At 39.1% G+C, this 12,192-nt stretch overlaps 1 protein-coding gene across 1 annotated transcript in view; it reads left to right on the top strand.

The window, feature by feature from the left end:
• Positions 1-12,192, top strand: part of LOC138749322 (eosinophil peroxidase-like) — a 43,533-nt gene that overhangs the window by 30,439 nt on the left and 902 nt on the right. Inside the window, 6 exon segments of the mRNA XM_069910538.1 lie at positions 2,623-2,920; positions 2,923-2,964; positions 4,658-4,818; positions 5,984-6,242; positions 8,225-8,395; positions 11,748-11,985. Of these exon segments, the coding sequence (XP_069766639.1) occupies positions 2,623-2,920; positions 2,923-2,964; positions 4,658-4,818; positions 5,984-6,242; positions 8,225-8,395; positions 11,748-11,985 (1,169 nt within the window).

The following is a 12,192-nucleotide window of genomic DNA, read 5'->3' on the forward strand; positions in this document are numbered from 1 at the left end:
CTTAGTTCCTTGTTACTGTGGATCATTACTTCACCCCAACATTGTTTTAGTTTCCCCACCCTCTTTAAATGCATGGCTCTCCAAATGCACATCTGTCTTTCTTCCCCAACACTGACACAAGTGATATTCTTACTGGTTAACAGGGTGGCACGCAGCACGGTATACGGCCATTTTGGCCCACGCATCTGTGCTGCCCTATTAACCTTCACCACCCCCGGTACGTACGCGTGGGACGAAATGACCTGTTAACCTGCTGTATGTTTAAATTCAAAATTAAAAGGTTGTTATAGGATGATAAATGATGCTTCTTCAGCCGCCTTAAGCTATTTTAACATTCTCCAACCATTTCCACTATAAAATTGCATCTTTTTATCATCTTTATCAATTTGTATCTGGTACCTCTCCAGTAATAGTTTATTTTCCAATCTTTTTTTTACCTGGAGACCTCCGTGGATTAATTTTTCTCTTCCTCGTTTACATGTCCCAACTTACAACCTCAAATTTGGTCTGGGCATCAACACTGAAGTCATTCACCTCTGCCTCTCTCGATATCTCAGACTGGAGTGGGAAGAGTTGCTGCCTTGTTCACTTAAACAGTGGGAACCATCATCTTCAGATCCCATTGCAAACTCGATTTAGCTCCTTATTCTAAATATTTGGGCTCAGTTACGTTATTTTCACCCTTAATCCCACCTTCAAGGCCTATTTCATCACCAGCAAATTAATCCTTTCACTTCTTCTCTACACTGAAACTTCACCACCTTAAATCTATCTGCTACTCAAACTCCTTCATGCATTTGTCACTCGCAATGTGATCATTTCACTACTCTCCTGGCTGGACTTCCCCCTCCACCCCCCCATCCTTGGTTATAGTATCCACAAATAAAATACTTAAAGATTCACGTACCTGTGTTAAAACTCTTTCATTTCGTTGTTACCTCGTTTATCCTTTCAATTCCATAACTATTATTTTTTTCTTTCCTCTAGTCCCCTCTGTTCATCCAACTATAAGCCTTTCATTGATTAGGTTCCATGCACTGTATCTTCCATCCAAAACCCCACTATTTTCCACAGAAATCTCATGAAAGTCTTTTCTGAACATTTGTTTCTTTTGACTTTTTTTTGTCATTTCTGCATTAATCTTTGAGCATGTTCCCATTTTGTTCCAATCTGTTAACAAGTTTCGCAGTGATCTGTATAAATGTGAGCTGCTCTTGCTGAGGTGTGGTCATTAAATTTAAATTTTTTAAATTAAATTAAATTACATTAAATATTAAATTTAGACAGGCCATTTCGGCCCACACAGACACGGGGAGAACATACAAACTCCTTACAGACAGCATGGGATTTAAACCCTGGTCCCGATTGCTGGCGCCATAACATTTTTGACATGCAGTGTCACTTGTAGCTGGCATTAACTCATCTCTTGATATCCAATAGCCATGCAGTCAGATGTTTGATACTAATTTTGACTTTAATGATGAGAGACCAATTGTTCATTTTATGTTTCTCAAAGCCCCAGTGACTGGAGATGGTAGTGAGTGATACATTCTAAGTCTACGTTCATCTCTATTGTCAATCTCTATAGTCACCTGGAATAGCCTCTCTTTCTAACTTCATATTGTGATGGAAGGTGAATCAAAACCAATCTGAAATAAATTGGCAGAACCCTCTTAACTAGTTGCTGAGAATTTAAACCTTAATTTTATTTTAGATATACAGCACAATAACAGGGCATTTCAACCCACGAACCCATGCTGCCCGATTACACCTTGCATGTTTTGAACGGAAGAAGGAAACCAGATCCCCTGGGAAAAACCCACGCAGACACAGGAGGAATGTAAAAACTCCTTACAGATAGTGTGGGATTCAAACCCCAGTCCCGATCGCTGGCACTAACTGCTACACCAACCGTGCCGCCCTAGATCCATAGATCTGCACACCATTGACATTTCAGATCAACACTAACTGAAATCGATCGTCTGTAATGATTGCATTATTACTGAATGGTCCAATGTCCTCGCAAAACATGTTAACATCATAGTGTTTTCTTGTCCTTATTGGTTTATTAATGACTGCTGACAGTAGAAATTTCCACAGATCCTATTGTATTGGAACTACATTACGCTTCACATTTGACCAGGTTGATTTTAGATAACTTTCAATAAGTTTAACCAAAAGCATGTTAGTGAGGATGGCCAAATCTTTTTAAATTATATCCTTGATGATCTGAGCACATGAACCCTCAAACAAAATGGTCCAGGCCCACAGCTAATTATTCATCCTTTCTCCTCACCTTCAAGGTTTCTAGAACAGGAAAATTGTCTTAAAAAAGCAGGATTTTTTAAAAAAGTCTTGACTGCTTGTCGTTGATTTTAAAGTTCATCTTAAATTCCTGGGGACTCCAGAACAGTTTTAGAAATGCAATGACACCGATAGGTTAGGTTAAACTTGTACAGATAGTAATATCTTACTCTTGGAAAGGTTGTTGTCTCAGTTGAAGAGTGTGCAAGGGTGTTTCTGAATAAGGAAGCTTTATTGACAAGAAATGTTTGTTTATCTCATAAATTGTCTTGCATATGGTCAGATGGTGGAAACTGGTTTTATTCTTGTCATTATTAGATACCTCGCAATGACTTCAGATTTAATAGCAGTGTAGGCTGCATCCCCTTCTTGCAATCTGCTCCTGTATGTGGCACTGGTGAGCGAGGCTCATTCTTTGGACGCGTTAGCATGAGGGAACAGCTAAATGCTGTCACAGCCTTCAGTGATTCCAGTATGGTGTACGGAAGCACCAAGTCTGCTGCAGATCGAGTTCGAAACCACACGACTAATCTGGGATTGTTGAAAGTTAACCAAAACTACTCTGACAATGGGCTGAAGTACTTACCATTTAGCAGTGGCGAACTAGAGAGGCCTTGCACATGAATCTCAACAGCACTGGAGTTCCTTGTTTCTTAGCAGGTGAGAATCCCAATGCCATTTATAAGCAAAAGATACCTTCTAAGTGGATAATTTTATCTTTTGCAGTGAAGTGATCGACACAAAGCTCCTCCAAACTATGACTAAGCATCTGTTTCAAATCATAATTTGGAAAAAATTGTGTATTTTGCACCATAGATGATCCATCCCACCTTATCCCAGACCATAAACACACTATTTCTGAACTAAATTAGTCATATTTCTAGTTCAATAAATGGCAGTTCACGAAAACAAACCAAATTTGCATAAAAAGAATAAATAAATTAAGACAAAAATTGGATAGAATTAAGGTAAAGGAAATTGAAGTACAAAGATTATTCTGGTCCTGATCAGACACAGCCCAAGTTGTTGAGGGCAGAAACCATCAGAAGGTTCAGCCATAATTTTCCAATCTCCCGTGGATGTCGTGGAGTCGGACTGTAGGGATGTAAATTTTGTATCATGATCAATAAAAGGGATAAATCAGCAAAATCATTATCAATTTAACCTAATGTCATTGACGAAGAAGAAACAATCATTAATAATAATCCAGGACTGATTAATTGTCGCTTGGGAAAGTATGAATTAATAAGTAAAGCATAACATATTCTGAAAAATATTAAGGTATTAAAGAGGAAATTTTAAAGACTGTTTAAGCGAGATTTATTTTTTTTGTTAGGGAAGGAGTGATTTATTAAAAGTACCCCTACATTTAACATCAGGTAAGGTTTTGCTTGGGACTGATTTCTATGACAGAGACTTGGCCACTGAAGAAAATGAACCAGAGGCAACACATGGGAAAAATATTGAGAGAGCAAGCATTCTAGGCAGCAGCCATGTCTGCGTGGGTTTCCTACGGGTGCTCCAGTTTTCTCCCACTGTTCAAAATGTACTGGGGTTGTAGGTCAATTGGGTGTAATTTGGCAGCACGGGCTCGTGGGCCGAATGGGCCTGTTACTATGCTGTACGTCTGAATTAATAGCATTCTGGAATACCCTGTACTGTACTAAACATCGGCAATGGGGAAGCAGATCTATTTACACATTGCAAAAGAGAATTTGTGGCATTTAAAACTGTGGGAGGAGGAACTAATTCGATAACTTTCTCAAGTAACTGGTAAAGTTGATTTGTTTAAATCTATGATTCCAAGTAAACACCCAGATTTAATAAATGCAACCTAAGGAAATATGACGATAAAGAGATTTAACATGAGAAATTCTTCCATCGATAAACGAGTATATGACAGTAAAATGTAATATTCAAATAAAAATAATTGCCATAGAATTAATTTCAATATAAACTGGTAAAGGACCTTTTTTGAGGCTCCAAACAAATTAATTGCCAGCCCCGTACAAGAGCTGTTGATCCCATATTGGGACAGAGAGGTAAGAAGATTTGTCCGGGAGTGTGAGGGAGACATTACTTCCTGGGGCTTAACAGTAATTTCCAAACAACTTAATATGGTTCCGATTTCACGAGATATGGATACAATTAAATATCAGGAATAAACTAGGATTTATTCTTCATATTGTTGGTCTGGATGGTATTTATTTCAAATGAAAAAGGAAGGAAAAAAATACTTTAAAAACAATTTGCAAAAATGTAAAGAAGTAATTTCAAGCCAAATCTGGTTTGTTGATAGTTTCTTTAATTGTGCAAAATTACAACAAGTGTAATACTTACCTTGGATCTGCAGGAGATGGACGTGTAAATGAGCACCTGGGGCTCTTATCCTTTCATGTATTGTTTCTACGGGAACACAATCGCTTAGCAAGAGAGCTGAAGAGATTGAACCCACATTGGAGCAGTGAAACAATCTACCAGGAAGCAAGGAAAATGATGGGAGCACTCCATCAAGTAAAATAATACAAGATGCATTGAACTGAGCAATGGCTTTTGTAAAATGACCACTTACCACTACTATTTGCTCTCCCCTGAAAGCCAATGTTCTATCCGAGCTGCTTAGTGATTCTTCGATGCCTTTTGCCTCAACTTTGCCTTTATGTGGGATGAGACAGCCAATTAATGTATTTGTCCCACAAATTAATAATCAAAATATTTGACACAGAAAGAAGCTATTTGACCCATCAAGCTCCTGGTAGTTCTCAGGGGAGCAATCCCATTCCTTTTGACCTTGTTTCATTGGTCCTCACAACTTTCCCTCTCACCTATGCCTGTCAACACCCCTTTGATTGTTTTCACTACACTGAGTGGTGACTTACAATAATCAATGAATCTACCTGGAGGAACCTGGAGCAGATGCAAAAGCTCATCCAGTTAGAACGAGAATGTGTCAATACCACCATGGAGGTCAGAATTGAGCCCATAACCCTGGACCTGTGAAAGAGCAGCACTGTGAATTGGGTTACTCTACTACCCTATGAGGCCATACGTTATGGCTTGATTTAATAAATTCCAGGGGAAAAACAGAAAGATTTTTTTTTAAAAATGTAGATATGAAACAGCACTGATTTACCACAGCTTAAAAACAATCAAAGAATACATTCACTCGTTTCATTCACCATGAAGTCGACTTTCTTTTTATTATTCACTAGGCACAACATTGCATTCTTCGACTCCCCAAACACCACCCGGCTAAACCTCTCCAACCTTCTCACTGGCTCACTGCCCACACGGGTGATCCTGACCCTCTCACTCTCCTCCTCCCGATGAAGTATGGGTCTGTGACAGATATTCTAAAATTTCGAGAATTTCCACTGAATTTCAACCAAAATATTAAGTATTTTACCCCTGGGCATTCTACAACTGTGAACTGCAATGCCTCTTGCTGTGATCAAAGCCCACAAGTGCAACAGGTATGAAGTAGAAACAGTTAAGTGTCAGCCTCTCAGATACCACCTACGGAAAGAGAAAGGGTTAACATGTCAAGTAGAAGGACTTTCCATTGGAACCAGTCGATTGATTACAATATCAAGTACAGCAACAAATTACCATTATCTTTGCAAAAGATTCAGTGTTGTTTTTGTCAGACTTCTTTGACTTCCTTTACTTGCTTTGACAGATTATAACCTTCAGAGATTACATCCCTCGACTCATTGGTCCCGCAACAATGAAGAAATTTCTCCCACCCTACAGTGGCTACAATGAATCAATTGATCCCAGAATTGCCAACGTTTTTGCCACAGCCTGTTTCCGGTACGCACACGTCACCATTCAGCCTTTAGTACATCGTTTCAATGAAAGCTACCAAGAGCACCCACAATATCCGAACCTCCCCTTACGCAATTCCTTCTTCTCTCCCTGGAGAATTGCGAATCAGGGTAAGTAATAAATCTCAATGTCACTCGATGCTGGCTGCCTATTTTTGCATTTTGATTTATTAACATACAAGTATGACACTTTGCTCAAACACTAAGCTATCGGCTGCTATTGCACAGCAAAGATCATCAATGTATGTGAAGCCACTGAAGATGGTTGTGAGATGTGATGAGCCCGATACAAACTCAAGATTTATTAATGTTATAATGTTAGTGAGTCAAGGAACTGACATCTGAGTCTCTGGCCTCAAATCTGCACCAGGTTAAACAAAAAGTTTATTTTGCTATGTTATTTTTAGAAATACAGCACAGTAACATGCCCTTCCAGCCCTCGAGCCGGTGCTGCCCAAGTACACTAATTAACCTGCAAACCCCATACATTTTTGGTGGCTGGGTGGAAACTGGAGGTCCTGGAAAAAACTGATGCCAATGCAGGGAGAATATACAAGCTCCATGCAGACAGAGCTGGGTTTGAACCTGGGTCGCTGGCTCTGTAATAGTGTGGCGCTAACACTACACTAACTGTGCCACCCTAAAACATTATGCCTTCCATTCTTAGGAAACTGATTTTTGGGTTGCTCTATTCTAAATTTTAGATTTAGACATATGGCATGGTAGCAGGCCCTTTCAGTCCGTGCTGCCCAATCACACCCAATCGACCTACAACCCCCGGTATGTTTTTGGAGGGTGGGAGGAAACCCCTGGAGGAAACCCACCCAGTCACATGGAGAATACACAAACTCCTTGCAGTCAGCGCTGGATTCGAATCTCTGGTACTGATTGCTGGCAATGCAACAGTGTTGCATTAGCCGCTATGTTAACTGTGCCGCCCATCATGTGGTACTTTGGTAAATAGCTCGAGGAAAGTAAAAGAAATCTAATTCCAAAGAAATGGGGTGCACTTAACTGAGATAGAAGGTGGGCAACTGTGGTGGAAAAGTATAAGGGAGAGATAGTCAAACTGGTATGAAATGTACAAGAAACCTTGGTGTCTGTTTTGAGGACAATGCAAAGGGAAAACTTCATGTCACACCTACCCTTAAGGTGTTACATTAGATAGGGTAAACAAAACTTTATTGACCTGTGCAGAAATTGATTGACAAATGTTGAATACAGTGGTTAGAAAATGTAGTCATAACCTTAAAATACTTATGGTCACACAGAAACTATGAACAAAAGATATCCATGCACCAATCATGTTCAGACACAGTACACATGTAAATTCACACCATGCACGCAGCATGCATATCTGGAACTTTAGGTACAATGCACGTTCAGACATTATATATAATTTTATATAGCATCATACGTGGTTATACACACACAATGCTCTTACAAGAATGGTTGATAAATGGATGTGCAGATACCGTGGATATCCAGGCATTGTTTTCATATGGGATACAACAACAGCACATACGAGCAAACAGATATCATACACATACAGTCAATGTGCATATTGGTAAATCTAGGTACATGTATCAAAAACATATAAGCACTCTATCAAGATCGTGAACATGTATGCTCACCTTTGTACCTGGCAGAAGGCAGCCATCTTACCAATATACACTTGACATGACTCCAAAGCACCCATTGGAGTAAATTTTCGAGGTATGAGTGTCAATTTGACATTGACCATTTGGACCTGTTGGGTTTTGCTGGCAGAATAGTCTGAAATAAAATCAGTAAAAGAGTTTGATCGAAAGATGACTGCCAATTCTGTCTGTTACTTTCTAAATGATGGGTAGTAAAGGTAAAATAAAAACACATGTAAATTATAGAGGAGAAGAATCAGGGATTGATTTCCAGAAAGCCGATGATAAAAGTTGTCAGTGAAAAATAAAAGTTCATGTATTACCAGTGCCAGATTGGCATGAATTAAAATAATTTAATGAGAATTATCAGCCATCATCTCTTTGAATGACAGAGTGGCCATGAAGGTCAAGTGGCCAACTCCATATAATCATAGCCATGCTTTATTCTGCCAGGTGGAATCGAGCCAATTCTTCAGGGCCTACTGGCTAATCCAGCCAAAAGGCAGAAGCAGAATCGGATGATAGTGGACGAATTGCGGGAACATTTGTTTGAACTGACGAATCAGCTGCCGCTAGACCTGGCCTCATTAAACCTGCAACGGTCCAGAGATCATGGGCTCCCAGGTATTGAGAATTGGGTATGTTATGGGCCCAGAGGACCTCAAGACCCAGCAGTAATAGAAATTCACCAAGATAAATGATTACTTAAACAGAAATTGCTTTTAATTATCTTTAAACATGAAAACAGGATCAAACTTTAACATTTATTAACTTAACTAACTTAACTTAACCCCCTTCTAATTCTAAGTGCACGTGCATGCATGTGTTCAGAAAAGTTCTTTGATTTACTGTCCAATCTCACTTCTCACTCCTCCAAGTTCACCGGTATCAGGCAATTTTTATACTGTGCATAGAATTTAACATTTATGAATCTTCACCAGGCTTTGGTGCTTGAAAGGTAAATTGTTACTGCTCAGGAAGGTTCTTGTCAATTTTTAGAAAGAAATTTATTGCTCATTGGACACCCACAACTGATTCCTTCTGAACAGTCACTTCAGTGTCTTGCCGAAGATATTTGCCCCATCAAAATTTGCCAGATGATAACGTCTTTCTTTCAGGTCACCATAGAGTTTCTTTTTGTTTCCCTTATTTCAAGGGAACCATTATGCAGCCAGCCAACTCCTCTTGTATGGACCACAAGGGCTTTGACCAGGTTGAACTAAGAACTCACAACCTGTTTTTAAAATGGGTTTTTCCCACAAGTTTGCCAGCTTGTCCTGTTCCAGTTCCAGTCCCAGCTGCTGCTCTGAACTAGAACTGTAGAACTGAATTTCTCTCTCTCTCTCTCTCTCTCTCTCTCTCTCTCTCACTCACTCAGAGAAAACCACATGACCTTCTTAGAACAGCAAACTGCACTCAGACAGATGGCAGCTCCAGACCTAATCTTCTGAGTTTGTTCATCTGTTGCTTTCCAAAACAATAATCCATTACTCCACAGCATGTCCAATTAACACCTACTTGTGAAGTCCTTATTGGCATTCTTCAAAGTTTTGGCAAAGGCACCCGGAGCCTGGACTGTCTGGCTTGAGCAGAGCTCTGGCATTTTAAATGCGATCAGTTTTGAAGTGTTTGTATCTGTGCGTGACCCATCTAAAATAATTTATTTCCTTTAAAACATATCTATATACAATATAAAATGTAAAATAATTCTTCACAGGTGCATATGTTCATGGCTACACTGGAGTACGTACACTGTATAGATGCAGACTGACATTAAGTGGTTCTTCTTCTGGCGTCCTGACTTTTGAGATTTTCTATGAGCAGGAGACACAATATGTTTCATGCCAACCCTCAGGAAATCTATGTTGTTTCAAAGATGAAATTAAACATTAAATATCAAATGTTGTTTGTCTTACTCAATTGAGTCAATTAATCCTTTGGAAGTTATTTTATTTTAATGGGTGCAATAACCCAGATTACTTTAGTATCCTGATGACTTTTACTCCTATTCAAAGGAGTTTATGTTTAGTTTTAAGAATTATATTGTAACTCTTTCCCAAGGCTGTAAACCCATAATTAGACCCTTGGCTGAGAGTATTCATTCCAACTTGCAAACTGCTAGGTTTACTTGAGTAGGATAAGGGATGTAAAAGTTTTTTTGATGGAGGCAAGGAACCCATTGGCTGTCTTTGCCATTTGTTTACTATTTTGCCACAGTTTGCTGGACTTCTAACATATTGAAACCCCACAATTAATTGACAATGAGCTTATGGTCATGTTCTCCACAGTGTCCAGTGCAAATATGCACTAAAGTTCTTTCTTGCTACAGGTACTTTGTTTTAAAAAAAACACACACACACCAAAACAATTAACAAACATCTTAATTGAATTAAAAAGAAACAATAAATGCAAAAAAGAGAGATAATAAATGTTTAAAGTTATCTAAATGCAAAGAAGGTCACTTTGGAATAATGCAGACAGTTCTCTTGTGTATCAGAACTTTTATGTTTTACTTCTCGCACCAAACTATTTATATTGATCTCTATATCTACTACATGGGAGAGCAGGAGAGACTGAAAATCTGAAGTAAAGAAAAATACAATCTGCTGCAGGAACTCAGTGAGTTAACCAGTAACAGTGGGAGAAAAAGAATGGTCAGTGGTTTGGACTGGAACCTTTCATTAACATTGAATACATATTTTTTATTAAGAAACGATGTAGAGGGGTAGGGTGGTATCAGCAGATCTCACAAGCCAATCAATACGATCATGGTTTTAATTTCAACCTTTCATTCCATCTACCTTGGATGATCTTTCACTCCTTTGCTCAAGAATAAACTAGCCACTATCCACTCTTCTTTGAAGAAGAAAGTTTCAAAGACACAACTTACTTGAGAAAAAAATATTATCCTCACCTCAATCTAAAATGGATGGCCCCTTATTTTTAAACAGTGATCTACAGCTCTACACAAGAGGCAATATTCTCTCCTCATGTCAGGACTAGTCAGGATCTTACACACTTTCTGCAAATATCCTTCCACTTTTCTAAACTCTTAACAGGAACAAGCATAGCTGATCCAACCTTTGAAGACGATCCATCCTTTCTAGGTATTAGTTTAATAAACCTTCCAGTAACTGTTTTTAATGGCATCACTTGAAGAAACAATAATGTACACTTACCAGGGGTGCAGTGTTGCCTGAGATCATCGGAGCGCCACTCGGGGACCTCAGGGGGCAGCTCCAGGCATCTCAGGGGGTTGCTCCAGCACCTTATTTTTTCCATTTTTGGTGAGCTCCGGCACCTAAAAAATTGCCCCCCTGTCGCTTACTAGCCTCCACATAACCAAATCTTAATCTCTGTTATATAGTCAGGGTAATGTGAACTATTTTGTAACCGCGTAAGAATACACCCTTCTTATTGTAATAACTGTAGTGCACCACTGTGTGTCATATGTATATGTATATAATGAATGTATGAACAGCTTTTCTGTAGATGGTGGAAGACATGAGTAAGTAAAGTTTTTTTTCTGTTAATGAAATCTCACAAATCTAAGTTATTTAAGGAGTCTCCCAAGTAACTCAAGAGACATAACACGGGTTACAAATAGTTCACTTTATCCTGACTATATAACAATCTCCATATGTCCAAATTCAAATTCCTTAATAAAGAATGAAAATAATCCATAATATGCTGAAGATATCAGATCTAATTTCTCATCAGTAGTGAGGTAGGGGACATGGTATTGGTCTGTGCACCACATGTTTCTGACCATGATGCTAACAGAATATTTCTGTGTAGACATTAGATCAGAATGGCATTAGGATCTTGATAACTGAGCTGCCATCTTGCTAGACCTCACTTATTTTGGATGCTGGAGTCGGGTTTCTTCTGGGTCCTCGTACGGAAGTTGGAGGTGGGAAAAAAAACTAGAAAGCTAAATTGTATTCCTTGCTTCTTTTCTTTCTGAAAAATGCAGGTTATAATGCTTGGAGGAAATTTTGTGGTCTCTCTGAGCCAAAGAGCAAAAAGGATCTTGCAGCAATCCTCTGAAATTCTTGTTTGGCAAGGGACCTGTTCAAACTGTATGGGACTCCAGATAACATAGAACCATGGCTAGGGGGAGTTTCGGAATCATCGATGAAAGGCGGAAGGTTGGGCCCATTGCTTGCATGTCTGGCGGGGCAGCAGTTCAAAGACCTGAGAGGTGGAGACAGGTAAGAGATCACAGTTTGTTGATGAAGATTAAATCATTCCCTCATTTGTATAAAAGTGAAATTGATCCAAAGCTGAATCATCGAGCTCTTGCCCTAGCCTCAATCCTCTGTTGCTGTTTCAGATAATTTTTGACAATCCTTGACTGAATTAAATGAAATGTTATTTGGAAGAGAAGGAGGAAGAGATCTAACTGCTCAGCCCATGTA

This window comes from Narcine bancroftii, chromosome 14, assembly GCF_036971445.1.
Source record: "Narcine bancroftii isolate sNarBan1 chromosome 14, sNarBan1.hap1, whole genome shotgun sequence".
Lineage (NCBI taxonomy): Eukaryota > Metazoa > Chordata > Chondrichthyes > Torpediniformes > Narcinidae > Narcine > Narcine bancroftii.